General features: G+C 42.4%; 1 protein-coding gene across 3 annotated transcripts in view; it reads right to left on the reverse strand.

Moving 5' to 3' along the window:
* Positions 1-18,380, reverse strand: part of LOC147028351 (collagen alpha-1(XIV) chain-like) — a 236,291-nt gene that overhangs the window by 59,407 nt on the left and 158,504 nt on the right. For all 3 annotated transcript variants that reach the window (XM_085878673.1, XM_085878672.1, XM_085878671.1), the window contains 6 exons: positions 14,136-14,300; positions 13,430-13,468; positions 13,041-13,179; positions 12,625-12,767; positions 11,511-11,620; positions 11,151-11,309 (listed from right to left, as the gene is read on the reverse strand). In XM_085878673.1, the coding sequence (XP_085734799.1) occupies positions 11,151-11,309; positions 11,511-11,620; positions 12,625-12,767; positions 13,041-13,179; positions 13,430-13,468; positions 14,136-14,300 (755 nt within the window). The remainder of the gene's footprint in view (positions 1-11,150; positions 11,310-11,510; positions 11,621-12,624; positions 12,768-13,040; positions 13,180-13,429; positions 13,469-14,135; positions 14,301-18,380) is intronic.

The raw sequence follows: 18,380 nt of genomic DNA on the forward strand, positions 1-18,380 counted from the left end.
TGAAAAGACTCAGGAAGACAGTTTCACAAACAGAAGAAAAGAGGAACTAGAACATCACTCGGTAGAACGCATACCTCCGCCAGGCTGAACAGTTTACGTTTTGTATCCCAATGATAGGCTGGATGTGAATCCGGACCTGAACCAAAATCTAATAGGCTTGTTTTTGTCACCTGTTGATAACTACGTGTGAATGGTTCAATCCAACCAATCAGAAAGTGTCACACAATATAAAGTCTACAAGACTTTAAAAAGGAGGTTAACATTCTGCCCAGGAATGGAAGGTGCGAATGCTAATGTTGGTCATAGTCTAGCAGCAGGGGAACTGTGTGGTCGAATGAAAGACCAAATACTGCATTGGAGTCATCAGGAGCCCAAATTAGTAAAGAGCGAATATGGAGTCATCAGGAGGAACCCGGATAGAATTCAGGTTTCAGCTGCTACTTCCTCCACCCTCAAACTCATTCGGTCAATTGAGCCAAAGAAAGTTTGTTTTTTTTTGTAAGAATTCACTTCTCCCTTGATAGATCGACAATCTATCTGAGCACAATGTACCTGTGGAATCTACCTGAGCTTGACAATAATGATCACTGGGAAACTATTTTACTCAACAGGCTGCTGTCAAAAGTCTAAAAGAACAGCACATGGACTCAAACCATGACCGAAAGCACACCGGCTCACCAAAAAATACTTTTCTCAAACTGGAGGGCTGTCCATGAACAGATTTTTGGCCAAATTTTGATGTTCATCTCACATGTGTATATAAAAAGCTGTTTTCAGGGAGGGGGGCTGGGAGGGGGGAGGGTGCGGCAGAAGAATGGAGGATGGATCATGGAACACCCACTAAACAATGCATAGAAAATTTTCTGAGTTGGAACTGTGGAAAAGTCAAGCAGGTGCTTGTTGGTTTTGGAAACATGGTCTCCCACATGCTGGATCCATGAGTTCATACAATTCTCAAGATGAGACTTATCTTGGGAAATGTGATAAATTATCCTTGGATCTTTCTTCTCATTGCAGATCCCCCATGATTCCCATTTTGAGAAATCACGTCATACCATTGAGGGTTTTTAATCATTGTCTTTCAATTGATGTAAGTCCCAGAGTGGAGCTTGCACATAAATACAACACAAAGACATCAGCAGACATCACTGCACTTTCATGTGAATTACAAGGACAATAGTATAGACAATGAGCAAATACATACAGATATAAACCTGCATTTCGAGCACCTGAAGTCATTGGTATAGATGAAAATGATAAATAAGCCAATGCAGAATGACCATTACCCTGATTGGCTTTTGAGGACCAGGAACCATCTTTGGCTTGTGGAGCTTCCTTGTTGTTAGAGTTGTCACAAGACATGCAAGTCAAGAGTGATTTGCCTAAGGCAGTTGACGGAGTTGACTTTGACCTTCTCGACTGAGAACGCGTCCTGTGTGATATTCCAGTCAGAGCATGTGGTTCATACTGATTTGACCCCTGGTTCAGATCCAGCTTCCTGTGTTTTACCCAATAACTCCTCATGTTCTCATTAGGTCATGTAAAAGGTACAATGCTATTTCTTAACGACCTTTTTACCTCCACTACCGAAGGTGGACAGAGGTTATGTTTTCACCCCTGTCTGTCTGTGAACAGATATCTCAAAAAGTTATTGACGAATTCGGACAAAACTTGGTGGACAGGTTGGGTGTGTGACAAAGACAAAATGATTAGATTTTGATGATGATCCAGATGCAGATACTGGAATTATTTCAGTGATTCTTCACCATTGAGTGATAGGACCAAAATCAATATATCCTGTAGTGGGATAAGTATTTCAAAAAATTGTGGAAGAGTTATGACAAAACGAGATGGATGAGTTGGGTAGGTGACAAGAACAAGCCGATTCGATTTTGGTTTAGGTCCGGATCCATATCCAGCCTATCAATGGGATACAAACCATAAACTGTTCAGCCTGGCAGAGGTATGCACTCTACCAACTGCCGTTCTAGTTATGAATGGGTTAAACATAAAAGATCTTACAGAGGAGTTCGACAATCCAAATAAAAACTAAATTGTATTTGATAGGTTATTGATATAAATAACGTGACAAAAATAACTAAGTTTATTGAAATTCCTTGTCAGTTTACATTGAGCATGGCAGGAGGACAAGCAGAGAAGCAAAAAAAGCAGAGGCAGATAAATAGGAAAATGACAGGACATGGATTTACATTATGTCATAGACAACAATTTTATTTCATAGAAATCTGCACAGAATGTAAAAAAAGTAATAAAGCACAGAGGCTGAGCCCTTCTGGAAGTGATATCCAAAGACAAATATCGACATCCCACATTTTGTCCTCTTCCAATATAATCCACAGTTATAGTCTCCAAGGTTATTTTGGTGAAACATTAAGCTTTACACGAATCCTTCAACCTTTCAGCAGGATTTAATTTCACTCTCGGACACAACCTTGGGTATTATTGAAGAAAAACAGATTGTTGAAAAGGCTGCAGTGACTGGTGTCTTTGTTTGGGGATTTTGCGAATGCCGAACACTCGCTCCTCGCTTGTGCTACGGCTTGAACAAAATGAGTCGGAAGGAAAACGTTCATGTATTTCAAGGTTCGATGTGCTATGTACAGAAAAAAATAAGGAAACATTGTTTCAAAATTAGCGAGATGTTTTAAACGTAATTCATGTTTTAAAGCGAGATGGTTTCCTGATATGTCTCCAGCACACGTCATTTCAATCTGTACTCGTATTTTAACACGACAACCAGTCGAGGTGTTTCCAAAAGTGCGAGGTACTACATTTGCACTACATTTACACTGTACCAAACAATATAAAAATAACACAATTAATCAGTCAATTGAGCAACAAATCACAATGATGACAAATCGCATCACTGTCACGAGCAACAAACAGCTGCTTCACCATGACATGGAAATCTTCAGACTGGATCATTCATTCAAGACAAAGCTTGTGGATGTTTGATTTGTCATTATTAGGATCACAATGCTGTAAGAATGTCTTTGTTATGCAGGTGGCTTGGTTATGCAGGTTAACTTGGTTACGCAGGTTGGCTTGGTTCTGCCGGGTGACTTGGTTATGCCAGGTGCTTTGGTTATGGAGGGTGGTTTCGTTTTAAAGGATGGTTTCATTATGCAGGGTCGTTTTGTTTTGGAGGGTGGTTTCGTTGTGTATGGTGGTTTCGTTTTGCAGGGTGGTTTCATTGTATTGAGTGGTTTTGTTGTATTGAGTGGTTTTGTTGTGCAGGGTGGTTTTGTTATGCTGCATGGTTTCATTACACAGAGTGGTTTCATTTGGCAGGATGGTTTTGTTTTGCTGGGTGATTTCATTATGGTGAGTGGTTTCGTTGTGCAGGGTGGTTTTGTTATGCTGGGTGGTTTCGTTATGTTTCGTGGTTTTGTTATGCAGGGTGGTTTTGTTATGCTAGGTGGTTTCGTTACGCTGGGTGGTTTTGTTATGTGGTTTCGTTACGCTGGGTGGTTTCATTTTGGTGAGTCGTTTCGTTATGCTGGGTGGTTTTGTTTTGAAGGGCGCTACCATTGTGCAGGGTGGTTTTGTTCTGTCAAGTGGTTTTGTTTTGCTTGGTGGTTTTGTTATGCTGGATGGTTTCATTATGTTGAGTGGTTTCATTTTGCAGGGTAGTGTTGTTATGCAAGGTGGTTTCGTTATGTTGAATGGTTTTGTTATGCATGGTGGTATCATTATGCAGGATGGTTTCATTTTGCTGGCTGGTTTCGGTATGCTGGGTGGTTTAGTTATGCTATGTGGTTTCGTTTTGCAGGGTGGTTTTGTTCTGTTGAGTGGTTTCATTCTTTCGAGTGGCTTGATTATGCTGGTTGGTTTCATTATGCAGGGTGATTTTGGTATGTTGAGTGGTTTTGTTCGGCAGGGTGGGTTTGTTATGCTGGGTGCTTTCATGATGTTGAGTGGTTTCGTTATGCAGGGTGTTTTCATTTTGTAGGGTAGTTCCGTTCTGGAAAGTGGTTTCGTTTTGCTGGGGGGTTTTGGGATGCTGAGTGGTTTTGTCATGCAGGGTGGTTTCGTTTGCAGGGTGGTTTCATTATGTTGAGTGGTTTAATTATGCAGGGTAGTTTTGTTATGCAGGGTAGTTTTGTTGTGCAGGGTAGTTTCATTATGCCGATAGTTTCGTTATGTGGTGTAGTTTCATTATGCCAGTAGTTTTGTAATGCCGGGTGGTTTCATTACACAGGTTGGTTTCATTATGTCAAGTGGTTTCGTTATTCAGGGTTGTTTGGTTGTGCAGGGTCGTTTTGTTATACACAGTGGTTTTGTTTTGCAGGGTGGTTTAGTTATGCTGGGTGGTTTCGTTATGCAAGGAGGTTTTGTTATGCAAGGTGGTTTCGTTGTGCCAGGTGGTTTTGTTATGTCATGGGGTTTTGTTATGCAGCCTGGTTTCATTTTATAAAGTGGTTCTGTTATGTCGGGTGGTTTCGTTATGCAAGGTGGTTTCGCTATGTCAAGAGGTTTCATTTTAGCAAGTGGTTTTGATATTCCGGGTGGTTTCGTTACGCAGGGTGGTTTCGTTATGCAAGGTGGTTTCACTATGTCAAGTGGTTTCGTTATGCAAGATGGTTTCACTATGTCAAGTGGTTTCGTTATGCAGCGTGGTGTTTTTTATGTAAAGTGGTTTCGTTATTCAAGGTGGTTTCGCTATGCCAAGAGGTTTCATTTTATTAAGTGGTTTTGATATTCCGGGTGGTTTCTTTATGCAAAGTGGTTTCACTATCTCAAGAGGTTTCGTTATGCAGCGTGGTGTTTTTTTATGTAAAGTGGTTTCATTATGCCGGGTAGTTTCATCACGCAAGGTGGTTTCATTATGCAGAGTAGTTTGTTATGTCGATAGTTTTCGTTAAGCAGGGTGGTTTCATTATACCGGTAGTTTCGTTCTGCAGGGTGGCTTCATTATGCTGGTAGTTTCGTTATGCAGGGTAGTTTTGTTGTGCAGGGAAGTTTCATTATGCCGGTAGTTTCGTTATGCAGGGTGCTTTCATGATGCTGGTAATTTCATTATGCAGGGTAGTTTTGTTGTGCAGGGTAGTTTCATTATGCTGGTAGTTTTGTTATGCAGGGTGCTTTCGTTATGCAGGGTGGTTTCCTTATGCCGGTAGTTTCGTTATGCAGGGTAGTTTTGTTGTGCAGGGAAGTTTCATTATGCCGGTACTTTTGTTATGCAGGGTAGTTTCATGATGCCAGTAGTTTCGTTGTGCAGGGTAGTTTCATTATGCCGGTAGTTTCGTTATGCAGGGTGGCTTCAGTATGCCGGTAGTTTCGTTATTCAGGGTTCGTTCGTTATGCAGGGTGGTTTCATTGTGCCAGAAGTTTCATTATGCCGGTAGTTTCGTTATGCAGGGTAGTTTTGTTGTGCAGGGAAGTTTCATTATGCCGGTACTTTTGTTATGCAGGGTAGTTTCATGATGCCAGTAGTTTCGTTGTGCAGGGTAGTTTCATTATGCCGGTAGTTTCGTTATGCAGGGTGGCTTCAGTATGCCGGTAGTTTCGTTATTCAGGGTTCGTTCGTTATGCAGGGTGGTTTCATTGTGCCAGAAGTTTCATTATGCCGGTAGTTTTGCTATGCAGGGTGGTTTCATTATGCCGGAAGTTTTGTTATGCATGGTGGCTTCATTATGCCAGTAGTTTCGTTATGCAGGGTAGTTTTGTTGTGCAGGGTAGTTTCATTATGCCGGTAGTATTGTTATGTAGGGTGGTTTCATTATGCTGGTAGTTTTGTTATGCATGGTGCTTTCGTTATGCAGGGTGCTTTCATTATGCCAGTAGTTTCGTTATGCAGGGTGGTTTCATTATGCTGGTAGTTTCGTTATGCAGGGTGCTTTTGTGATGCAGGGTGGTGTCATTATGCCGGTAGTTTCGTTATGCAGGGTGGTTTCATAATGCCGATAGTTTCGTTACGCCGGTAGTTTCATTATGCAGGGTGGCTTCATTATGCCGGTAGTTTCGTTATGCAGGGTGCTTTCGTTATACAGGGTGGTTTCATTATGCCGGTAGTTTCGTTATGCAGGGTAGTTTTGTTGTGCAGGGAAGTTTCATTATGCCGGTACTTTTGTTATGCAGGGTAGTTTCATGATGCCAGTAGTTTCGTTGTGCAGGGTAGTTTCATTATGCCGGTAGTTTCGTTATGCAGGGTGGCTTTCATTATGCAGGGTGGTTTCGTTATTCAGGGTAGTTTTGTTATGCAGGGTGGTTTCATTGTGCCAGGTAGTTTTGTTGTGCAGGGTGGTTTCATTCTGCAGGGTAGTTTTGTTGTGCAGGGAAGTTTCATTATGCCGGTACTTTTGTTATGCAGGGTAGTTTCATGATGCCAGTAGTTTCGTTGTGCAGGGTAGTTTTGTTGTGCAGGGAAGTTTCATTATGCCGGTACTTTTGTTATGCAGGGTAGTTTCATGATGCTGGTAATTTCATTATGCAGGGTAGTTTTGTTGTGCAGGGTAGTTTCATTATGCTGGTAGTTTTGTTATGCAGGGTGCTTTCGTTATGCAGGGTGGTTTCCTTATGCCGGTAGTTTCGTTATGCAGGGTAGTTTTGTTGTGCAGGGAAGTTTCATTATGCCGGTAGTTTCGTTATGCAGGGTGCTTTCATGATGCTGGTAATTTCATTATGCAGGGTAGTTTTGTTGTGCAGGGTAGTTTCATTATGCTGGTAGTTTTGTTATGCAGGGTGCTTTCGTTATGCAGGGTGGTTTCCTTATGCCGGTAGTTTCGTTATGCAGGGTAGTTTTGTTGTGCAGGGAAGTTTCATTATGCCGGTACTTTTGTTATGCAGGGTAGTTTCATGATGCCAGTAGTTTCGTTGTGCAGGGTAGTTTCATTATGCCGGTAGTTTCGTTATGCAGGGTGGCTTCAGTATGCCGGTAGTTTCGTTATTCAGGGTTCGTTCGTTATGCAGGGTGGTTTCATTGTGCCAGAAGTTTCATTATGCCGGTAGTTTTGCTATGCAGGGTGGTTTCATTATGCCGGAAGTTTTGTTATGCATGGTGGCTTCATTATGCCAGTAGTTTCGTTATGCAGGGTAGTTTTGTTGTGCAGGGTAGTTTCATTATGCCGGTAGTATTGTTATGTAGGGTGGTTTCATTATGCTGGTAGTTTTGTTATGCATGGTGCTTTCGTTATGCAGGGTGCTTTCATTATGCCAGTAGTTTCGTTATGCAGGGTGGTTTCATTATGCTGGTAGTTTCGTTATGCAGGGTGCTTTTGTGATGCAGGGTGGTGTCATTATGCCGGTAGTTTCGTTATGCAGGGTGGTTTCATAATGCCGATAGTTTCGTTACGCCGGTAGTTTCATTATGCAGGGTGGCTTCATTATGCCGGTAGTTTCGTTATGCAGGGTGCTTTCGTTATACAGGGTGGTTTCATTATGCCGGTAGTTTCGTTATGCAAGGTGGTTTCATTATGCAAGGTGGTTTCGTTATGCCGGGTGGTTTCATTATGCTGGTAGTTTCGTTATGCAGGGTAGTTTTGTTGTGCAGGGTAGTTTCATTATGCCGGTAGTTTCGTTATGCAGGGTGGCTTCATTATGCTGGTAGTTTCGTTATGCAGGGTGCTTTCGTTATGCAGGGTGGTTTCATTATGCCGGTAGTTTCGTTATGCAGGATGGTTTCATTCTGCCGGTAGTTTCCTTATGAAGGGTGGTTTCATTTTGCTGGTAGTTTCGTTATGCAGAGTGCTTTCGTTATGCAGGGTGGTTTCATTATGCCTGCAGTTTCGTTATGCAGGGTGGTTTCATTATGCCGGTAGCTTCGTTATGCAGGGTGGCTTCATTATGCTGGTAGTTTCGTTATGCAGGGTGCTTTCGTTATGCAGGGTGGTTTCATTAGGCCGGTAGTTTCGTTATGCAGGGTGGTTTCATTATGCCAGTAGTTTCGTTATGCAGGGTGGTTTCATTATGCCAGTAGTTTCGTTATGCAGGGTGGTTTCATCGTGCCGGTAGTTTCGTTATGCAGGGTAGTTTTGTTGTACAGGGTAGTTTCATTATGCCGGTAATTTCATTATGTGGGGTGGCTTCATTATGCTGGTAATGCAGGGTAGTTTTGTTGTACAGGGTAGTTTCATTATGCCGGTAGTTTCATTATGTGGGGTGGCTTCATTATGCTGGTAGTTTCGTTGTGCAGGGTGGTTTCATTATGCTGGTAGATTCATTATGCAGGGTGGTTTCATTATGCCAGTAGTTTCATTATGCAGGGTGCTTTCATTATGCCGGTAGTTTCGTTATGCCAGTAGTTTCGTTATGCAGGGTGGCTTCATTATGTCGGTAGTTTCGTTATGCAGGGTGCTTTCATTATGCAGGGTGGTTTAATTATGCCGGTAGTTTTGTTATGCAGGGTGGTTTCATTATGCCGGTAGTTTTGTTATGCAGGGTGGTTTCATTCTGCAGGGTAGTTTTGTTATGCAGGGTGGTTTCATTATGCAGGGTGGTTTCGTTATGCCGGTAGTTTTGTTATGCAGGGTGGTTTCATTATGCCGGTAGTTTCGTTATGCAGGGTGCTTTCATTATGCAGGGTGGTTTCGTTATGCCGGTAGTTTTGTTATGCAGGGTGGTTTCATTATGCCGGTAGTTTTGTTATGCAGGGTAGTTTCATTCTGCAGGGTAGTTTTGTTATGCATGGTGGTTTCATTATGCCAATAGTTTCATTATGCAGGGTGATTTCATTATGCCAGTAGTTTCGTTATGTGGGGTAGTTTTGTTGTGCAGGGTAGTTTCATTATGCCGGTAGTTTTGTTACACAGGGTGGTTTTGTTTTGTCGGTAGTTTTGGTATGCAGGGTGGTTTCATTATGCCGGTAGTTTTGTTACACAGGGTGGTTTTGTTTTGTCGGTAGTTTTGGTATGCAGGTTGGTTTCATTATTCCGGTAGTTTCGTAATGCAGGGTGGTTTCCTTATGCTGGTAGTTTCATTATGCAGAGTTATTTCGCTATGGCGGCTGGTTTCGTTATGCAGGGTGGTTTGGTTATGCCGGGTGATTTGTTGTTGCCTACATACAGCAGTCCAGGTAGGAATTTCTAACTTGTTCAGGGAGCCGGCGAAAACTCACCTACTCTTCACGAAAGACACTATGGAATAATTAATGACCACCAAATAATGCTAGCAAACGGTTCACCCTGTCTAACATCCTTCCGATGGACAGTATCCACAACGATGCCTCCACTCTACATGCAAAACACTGGGATGACGGTTTATAGTTGAAAGCGGGTCAAGGATTCGAATCCACGCAAGACAGCTCAGAGGTGAGTTTTTATACCTCTTGACTATCCGATTAACCCCACCAATCCATTTACTATATAAACATTTTGTTATCATTTAAAGTAAAATAGAGCAGAGGAATAATATCTCCACAGTTTTCATCAGCAACACTGTTTAGTGTGTTTAAAATAGGTTCATGACCTCTCATCGGTTTGTTTTGGGCCATCGACATATATTATCCAGTATATGCAAAAACACTGAAACTTTGATGCCCCCTTGTCCCCCTTTTCTGGTTATTAATCCAACATATCCTCCATCATGAACTCTCAAGCCCGCCCTAAATTTTTATGAGCCCCTTCACCATCTACAATGATGTATCACCTGAATTATATTCCCCATTATCCTCCTTCCCCTTTCTTCTGGCATAATATTATGTAGATGGACAGCTCATAAGTATTGTTTGTGAGGAAAAAATGAGTTATTTCCAAAATGAGTTCAGGATGATGAAACCAAACACAGTAAAGTATGGTTTCAGTGGTGGTGGAAAATGTGTGCCCAAAGAACCCTTTGTACAACAACCATTTCATTACAGAATATACAGATTCTCAGCATTGACATTTGCAGCAGCTCAGTGTTTCGATCCCCCTGACCCCCTCAAAGTGCCCCAAGGATATTTCAATGAGGGTAATGAAACATTGACAAAGGAAGGGTTCACATTTGATTTGGTCCATTCTCTGACAGCCTTCAGTTAAAAGCATTTTGTTTTAGACACGTGTCAGACTGACTCAGACATAGAGAAAATGTCCCTTTCATATCTCTCTTCTGTCTGCCTGCCTCTCCAGCTCTGTCTGTCTGTTCATGTCTGGCACTCTATCTGAAGGAAGGTCCAGTCCTGCCACCCACCAATCTAATGGCAGGGATTACACTGGGTGGATGGTTTCCTATTCCTGAAAGTGTCCAGGGCAGAAATTCGTAATTTGTTTCGGGTGCTGGTGATAGCTCGCCTCCACTTCACGATGGACACAGTGAGATCTTTAACGTCCACCAACTGTTGCTAGCATACGAGACACCCAGTTTCTAACGTCCGTCGGAAGGACGGCACACTTTATGAAGCAACCCGCTGCCTGCGAAACACCAGTCTGACAGTTCATCGTCGGCTCGAGAATTTAACCCAGACTTAGACAGCTCCAAGGTAAGTGTGAGACCTCTGCAGCGTCCTGTCACACTCTCCAGCTCTAACCTTCAAAAGAATTCAGTGAAGAAGGGTTTATGATTTGCACACTTGACGGAATTTTGTTTTTGTTCTGCTGGGAAGCACAGCACCATTCAAATCCCAGCACGTCGGTTTAAAATAAAGCACATATTGAATACAGAGCATACCTTGTGTGGCCTCAAAGGCTCAAACAAAGTATATAACTAGCCCAGACTACATTTTCGAATTAATAATACAGGTCAAGGCAGAAATTAGTCATGTACTAAATAAACACACATGTACACGTTCATGGCACAATGCGTTCACTCACAGGTGCCTAAATCGACAATCATGGAATCTCGTGGGATTGGTCTGAATAATTTGATAGAGGCATGTGCCAGGTGTGCCAGGTAGCCATGTGTGGTGCGGATGGAATTTATATTGCCACCGAGTAGTGGTAACCTGCGACACACCGTGATGGAGGGAACACGATGAAATGTCAGCAATTTCTCATGTGCCAATGAGTGTAATGCGCAGGGATGGGGGAATTAACAACTAGGGTGATGGGGGCAGCTGGAGCTGTTGCTGGCTCTCCGTTTTGAGTGAATCTCATGAAAGTGAGCTGTGTCATTGAAGGTGTTAAGGGTGTGGGAGGTAGTAGCTTTAGCAGTTTGGTGAAAGAATGCATTAGAGTATGACAATAAGAACAGAGCAAGCTGAGTGTGCATCTCACTGCTGCAGAACGAGGTGTGGGTCCATTGGACTTGAGGAACTGCCCCAGGACTTCCTGTCCACCGGTGCTGACGTTTCCATGGGGCTTACATGGTTGCCCATCGATAAGCGAACAATCCACGTAGAGTTTCACATCATGCTGCGATATTGCGACGTGCACCTGCAGCACACATGTATGCAGCAGTTTTGCTTTAGACAGGTTTGTGGGCCATACTGGATCCAATAAATAATCATCATCGACAATGAATCAATGAAGCAATCGATGAATGCAGAAACGACGCAGTCAAAGTTTGCAGTTGGTGTCCATCATTATGCCCTGTGGAGATCACTGTCCCTTGCAATGCACAATCAATCTTCTCACCTTGTGGAAACTTCCGAAGAATATTTTCTGAACATCGGGTCCACTGAACAAGAGAGACTGAGGGTTCGAATCAGCGTCCAGGTAGAAGTACATGAGGGTGCGTTGAGTTGCTGCAGAATAAAAGATACGGCATTGATAACAATAACAACAAAGACTATTAAAAATTGCAATCTGTTGGACCTTACAATTAATTAACTGTTGCTAAAAGATAATTATGGGGAAACAATTACATCATACATGATGTTGTTGTTGTTTTTTATTATTATTATTATTATTATTATTATTATTATTATTATTATCAGCTCACCTGGAACATATTTCAGTGAGCTTATGCAATCGAGCAGTGTATGTAAGTGAGTAAGTGAGTGAGTGAGTGAGTACATAAACACTTCAGTCATTATCTCAGGAACCAAGTAAACGATTTTGATGAAACTTGGCCACAAGCTTCATCACCCGTGATGTACCAAAGTTTGTTCACGACGTACAAAAAAAAAAAAAAAAAATCAGGGTTTAAGGTGGTCTGTGGGGGTTGAGTGACTGTTGCTCCTGATCCAGGTGAGCTTCAGGATGCGCTGTCCTGTTTTTATTTTCCCAGCCATTTTCCCCGGAGCCTCGGCTCTGCCTTGAACTATTTGTCTATGGAGGGTGACGGAGTGCCAGACCAGAGCCACAACTCAGTGGTTGAACTTCGTTGATGTTATAACATTTCAGCAGAACCTCATGACACAGAGAGGACAAGCAATCACAGAGATTCACGGTCTAAATAGATCATGATAGAACATACAATGTATTATACAGCAGGTATTACTTTATATTTTGAACTTGGTGGTTTGAATAAATTATTATTATTCTTTACATAAAAACAATAAATTATTGCTGTAATAAAGGGGGTATATACAGTACAGCAGCGCAGTGGGGCCTACGGTACGTTATCACACCGAACACACAATTGCTGCACAACAGATCAAAGCAAACATGGGGCAATTAGTCAGAGTGAAGCATTGCTGAGTTAATGAAGAATTACACGTTTCGACATGAAGTTGGACCGTGTCTGAGGCCGAGACAACCAAGTGGTTTGAGGAGAAGCAGCGTGGAGTGTCAGTGAGGTACGTACTATCCAGAGTAAGGCCCGTTTCTGGTGTAGCGGTGGAGCTCATGATGTGCCACAGAGTGAATGGTTCAGTGGGGCTGTTTGGCAGTAAGCGCAACAGGAAGGAGAGTGTGTACTCGGCAGGCAGACCAAGTGGGTGAATGTCACTGTTTCCAAAAAAAAAAAGAGGAAGGAGAATGAATGAAAGTACATATGGGTAGTACAGGTTGCTGTTGCTGCTGCTACTGTTGTTGTTGTTGTTGTTGTTCGTGAATGCTTATTGAACTGAGATTTAATTCTGAACTCAGACCATAAGTTGCATCGGTCGGCAGTTTATATCTGGGCCGAGATTCAAACCCAGATGAGACGGCTCAGAGGTGAGTGCACACACCTCTCGGCTGTCCTGGCAGCCCAGTACAGGTGAGTATGTATACCAGTACCTGGTTGGCTGTGAGAGGAACGCATCCTCATGAAGTTCATAAGCTGGGAAGGCATTGAATGAGCCTGGATGCATCGATATTCCACTGACAGAAGCATATAGCTTGTCCATCAGCCCAAAAGGCTCCATCATTTTAAAGCCTGGAAAGACAACAACAAACCCACTTCCTTAAACAACATCACATCCCTTTGAAGGACTACTTCTTTCTTCCCAGCATAATCTCTTTATACTGAACCTCTCTAGATAAACTAACCATGTGCCTTGATCCTGAACGTCCTCTTAGTATTGTCAAATATTAGCTACCTTAAATTTTCTCTAAACATGTTTTTCTTCACACATTTTCCTTTTCAATCGAGTCAAAAGTTACCATGCAGGTTGTGTTGGCCATACCTGTCACGGTGTAGCCATGAAGAAACAGTGGTGGGCAGACTGCAAAGAGAAAAACAAAATTAAAACCAAAGTTAGATTGTACTTCCGGTTCGGAAAATAGAGGTCACTTGAAGCAAACGGCTTCGGCCAGGTCAATCAATACCTGAACCATCAGCTGCGCACCTTTGTTGCCTGCAACTGAATTGCTTGTATGTGGACATTTCTGCAACCAACTGTGAGCAGCTGTGCAATCACAGTTACTTACAGTAGAAGAGGCTCTACTTTCAATTCAATTTACTGCAGTAAACATGTGGTGAATTTACAAAAAAAAATAAAGTGTCAATGGTAAAAAGTAAACTGGGGAGAGGAGGCCAATCAAATAGTTGGCGATTATTGCAAGAGAGAGACTTATTGTGCAAAATTGTGACAAATCGTCAGCATTTAGGTAACTTCACATCTGCATTCAATATCACTTTTTAAACGACTACAGATAAGACATAAAGGGCTCGCTCGTCGGGAAGAGCAATTGCCAGAAAAGCAATACACACACCTCTGTGGGCCACCACCTCCGTGATGCGCAACCACGTGTTCAGATGCAGACAAAGCAATTTAGCACGTGATTAAATTGCATGATTTCTAGAGCGATTTGGTTGCACAACTGATTGCTCAAATAAGGACATGGCCGAAGTGCAGTTTCGAGAGCCCCCTTCCCGAGGACACAACGGACCTTCCGACGCAGCTTCACACATGTGAGTGATCAGTTTCTCCTGGATCTCGAGGAACGAGTTGAAATCTTGCACAAAGAACGAGTGTTGTTCACTGGGAAAGCTTGCAATCGTGCGGATCTCCGTCATGTCGGCATCTCCAATGCCCACGGCAAAAATGCTATAGCCTGTAACCAGCATGGGGATAACCGTAAATAACCATCAGTTATGTACATTCCAACCGAAACTCTCAATCCCACAATGTCCAACCCTTAACAAAGGCCTCATCCACAACTAATCATTAATCAAAGGGACCATTTTTATAAATTGCATGTGTAAACAGTGGTTATTTAATTGTTTATCTCATCTCTCAGATTCTCATCCCCTCATATATGATGCATGACACCATACTCCAGGATAGTAATGTTGTGCTCACATAAAATGGGAAACTATACACAGGTGGAATGTCTGTCTTATATAAAGGTAATAAAGCAGATGTCTAACAGTTTATGGAAATGGTACATACCATGATGTAAATGCCACACTCAGTGAGTGCTACCTTGGAGGAAACACAATAATTAAATGGGATGATATGATGAGGAAGGAGCAGTCTTCAGGAGGTGAGCCAGTTTAATTAATTATTTTTTCATCATCACTCAATCCAAATCCTGTATAATGTACATGGGCTCAATGTGCACATGTAAACAACTTGAATATCCAAATCGACTGATTGAGCAGCATTCCATGAGCATCGATCTGTAAAATGAGTTGCGTCAAATGTTCTTCCATGGAGATTAACTTTCTCTTTGGTCCCAGCAAGAGCTTCAGAGAAGCATGTCTCGGAAGCAGTGAATGCAAAGTGTGAGCAGTATTGTCTTTTCATTTATGCAAAAGAATTCAAGCTCTCTTCATGCAGTTCAAGAGTTGTGGTCTGCTTCACATTCCCATCTCAATCCAATTATGATTGGCTCATGATGTGGGAAACTCAGATTCAAATCACAAATGCAATATGTATTTGTCCACTGTCAACAGTTATATTCGTCTTATTCAAGTTTAGGTACAATGAGGTTTACTCCTAACTTTGTTCTGCTTGTGGTTTGTGGGCAAGCTCCTCAACAAGCTTTAAGGCCCAGTCACGCCTTGACGTTTTAGCCAGCTTATGCCGATTTTTGCAAAAAATTGTGTAAAACGCTGGTACATGTCCAATACGTTATGGGTACGTTTTGTATATGTTAAGACCACGCTGAAAAACTGCCATAAGTGGTAGTACGCTGGCTTTAAACGTTGAACTTTTGGGCTTTCCTCAAATTTTTTCATGCTGGAAATTTTACGACGTATGTCGGCGTATGACTCACACGTTGCGCTACGCTGGCCATAAGTTGTAGGCACGTTATGCGATCGTTGACACACGTTGAAACACGTTACTTGTAAGTTACTCATAAGTCGGAACACGTGGAGGTAATGTTTTGCGTACCCAAAACTTATTTCTAACCTATGAGTAACGTTTTGTAAGCACGCTACACGAACGTTGTTCACACTTTGCAACACGTTACTTGAAAGTACTACTACTACTACTACTACTACTACTACTACTACTACTACTACTACTACTACTACTACTACTACCAACATCGACATCACTAAATTCTCGCGAACTACTACTACTACTACTACTTATAACATCGACATCAGTAAATTCTCTCGAACTACTACTACTACTACTACTACGACTACCAACATGGACATGATGAAATTCTCTCGAACTACTACTATTGCTACTACTACTACTACCATCGACATCACTAAATTCTCTCGAACTACTACTACTACCAACAACGACATCACTAAATTCTCTCGAACTATTACTACTACTACTACTACTACTACTAACGTAGATATCACTAAATCCTCTCGAACTACTACTACTACTACTAATAATAATACTACTACTACTACTAATAATAGCATCGACATCACTAAATTCTCTCGAACTACTACTACTACTACTACTACTACTACTACTGCAACTGCCAGTCACATTGACATCTACTCAACATGGAATCAGGAACACTGACGGTTTCCTCTTGTGAAGCCCATTTTTATATACCAATTCCTTTAAACGCTGCCAATACGCCATTATACGGTAGCTGTAAGTTACAAACACGTTCAGTAAGTTGTGTGGTCGTCGGGAAGACGTCAATCAAATTCGTCTGCATACGCCAATGTGCGTTTGAGATACGTCACACGTAGGTTCAAAGCACGCTTCTCATAGGTTCAAAGCACGCTACTAACATGTTCAAAGCACGTTAGCCGAAGGTTAAAAATTAAGTTTCGGGTATGCTAAACATTACCTCGACGTGTTTCGACTTATGAGTAACTTTCAAGTAACGTGTGGCCGACGCGTGTAAACGATTGCGGGGCGTGCCGAGAACTTACGCCAGCGTATGCGGAACTTGTGAGCCATACGTCGAGTACGTCGTAAAATTTTCAGCATGCTTGAAATTTCACGACGTACTAGACGTACCACGTAATATGCCAGCGTACTTCATCGTTTTTCATCGTGCTCCTAACGTATACACAACTTACCCATGCCGTATTCGACGTGTCCCAGCGTTTTAGACACGTTTTTCATAGGTCGGCATATGCTGGCTAAATCGTCAAGGTGTGACTGCGATGTTGACACTTCCAATTTTCAGGCGGTTATGATTTAAATCGGCGAGCGGCAGGTTTTTAACACAGAACGCCACGAGTTCGTCGGCGATACGTGCAGCGCACTATGATTAAGTTAAACTATCGTTGGGCATAGGTTGTGAACGTCGACAACAGGCTAAGCATTCGTTGGTATAAGTTATCTTTAACACAACGAAACGTTCTGTGCCCGTTACTAATACGTTATGCATACGACCAACACATTATGAATACGACCAAAACTTTAAAAAAACATCAAAACTTCAGCGTACGCCAACGTTTTACGTGCATTTTTATACGTTGCCATTCCTGGCTAAAACGTCAAGGTGTGACTGGGCCTTTAGGTTGAGGCAAAAAACCCAATGGTTTTGTCACTGGGAATAACAGTAATCATCATCATCATCATAATTTAAGGTCTAAACCAAAGGAAAAAATAATAATACCTTAACAACAAAATAGCTGACATATTTTTCCTTGGAGCTACTTCTTGTGGGGTCAGCTACTACTTATTGGTACTACTTGTTGTGGGGTCGGCTGGTGAAAGTTTCTGATAAAAGTCTTTGAAGCACCAACTGGCCAGGCCTAATGTTTAACTGGTGCTGGTTTGGATTGGGGAATATAAAGGAGGAAGAGGAGGATGAGGATTGTGCTCATCACCATGTTTCTCCTCTTCTTACTTCTATATTCTCCCAACCTCCTTTCCCTTTCATCTGTTGTTGTTCGTCTTTCGGCTGCTCCCGTTAGGGGTCGTCACAGCGGATCATCCGTTATGATCCGCATACTGATTTGGCATAGGTTTTACCCCGGATGCCCTTCCTGACGCAACCCTGGTCGCCTCTTGCGACACAGGGATAAGGATTGGGTTTCGCCATGATTCCGGGCTGCCCTACACCCTCTCAGCGCGCAGAGTGCCCGTCCTCAAGCGATCCTCCAACCCAAGCCTACGAGTAGCCGGATTACAGGCGCACGCCACTACGCCCGGTCCTTTCCCTTTCATCTATACTTTCACAACTAAAGTGTTTTCCTTCATCCTATAATTTATTGTCCTGTAAGATTTGTTTTCCACAACCACCCCCACTTTCCCAACCCATGCACACAACACAAACAGAGAGCCCTTGGCTCCACAACATTCAATGATCAAAATTATTAAACAATTGAAGATCATAGTGATGAAATATTTAGTCACTGTAGAACTCTGCAAAATGACTACGAAACGGATGCAGTGAGCGTTTTTTCAAAAAAGGAGGCTGCACGACCACAGAGAAACTCATATGGAAAACGGAATTATTAAACAATTGATCAGACATGGGGGTGTAATGGTTCGAGTGTTTCCTCTGAGTCTCGGAGGTCAGGGGTTCAAATCTAGGCTGAGACATGGGAAAGAATTTGAAAATAGTACATGCTGCTTCCTTGCTTGACGTTAAGCATTTAAAAGGTTAAGAGCACAGACAATCCCCAGAGGTTGGCATCCAGAGGAAGGAGGAAACTACTCCTCTGAGGAAATGTCCTGCTGAGTGCCGTGGGAATGGAAAACTTGAAGGGCACTAGGTAGACTGCATACCTCTGCCACGTAATGCCTG

Source organism: Eptatretus burgeri, chromosome 4 (assembly GCF_056783735.1).
Source record: "Eptatretus burgeri isolate ZD-2024b chromosome 4, Ebu_testis_v1, whole genome shotgun sequence".
Taxonomy (NCBI): Eukaryota; Metazoa; Chordata; class Myxini; order Myxiniformes; family Myxinidae; genus Eptatretus; species Eptatretus burgeri.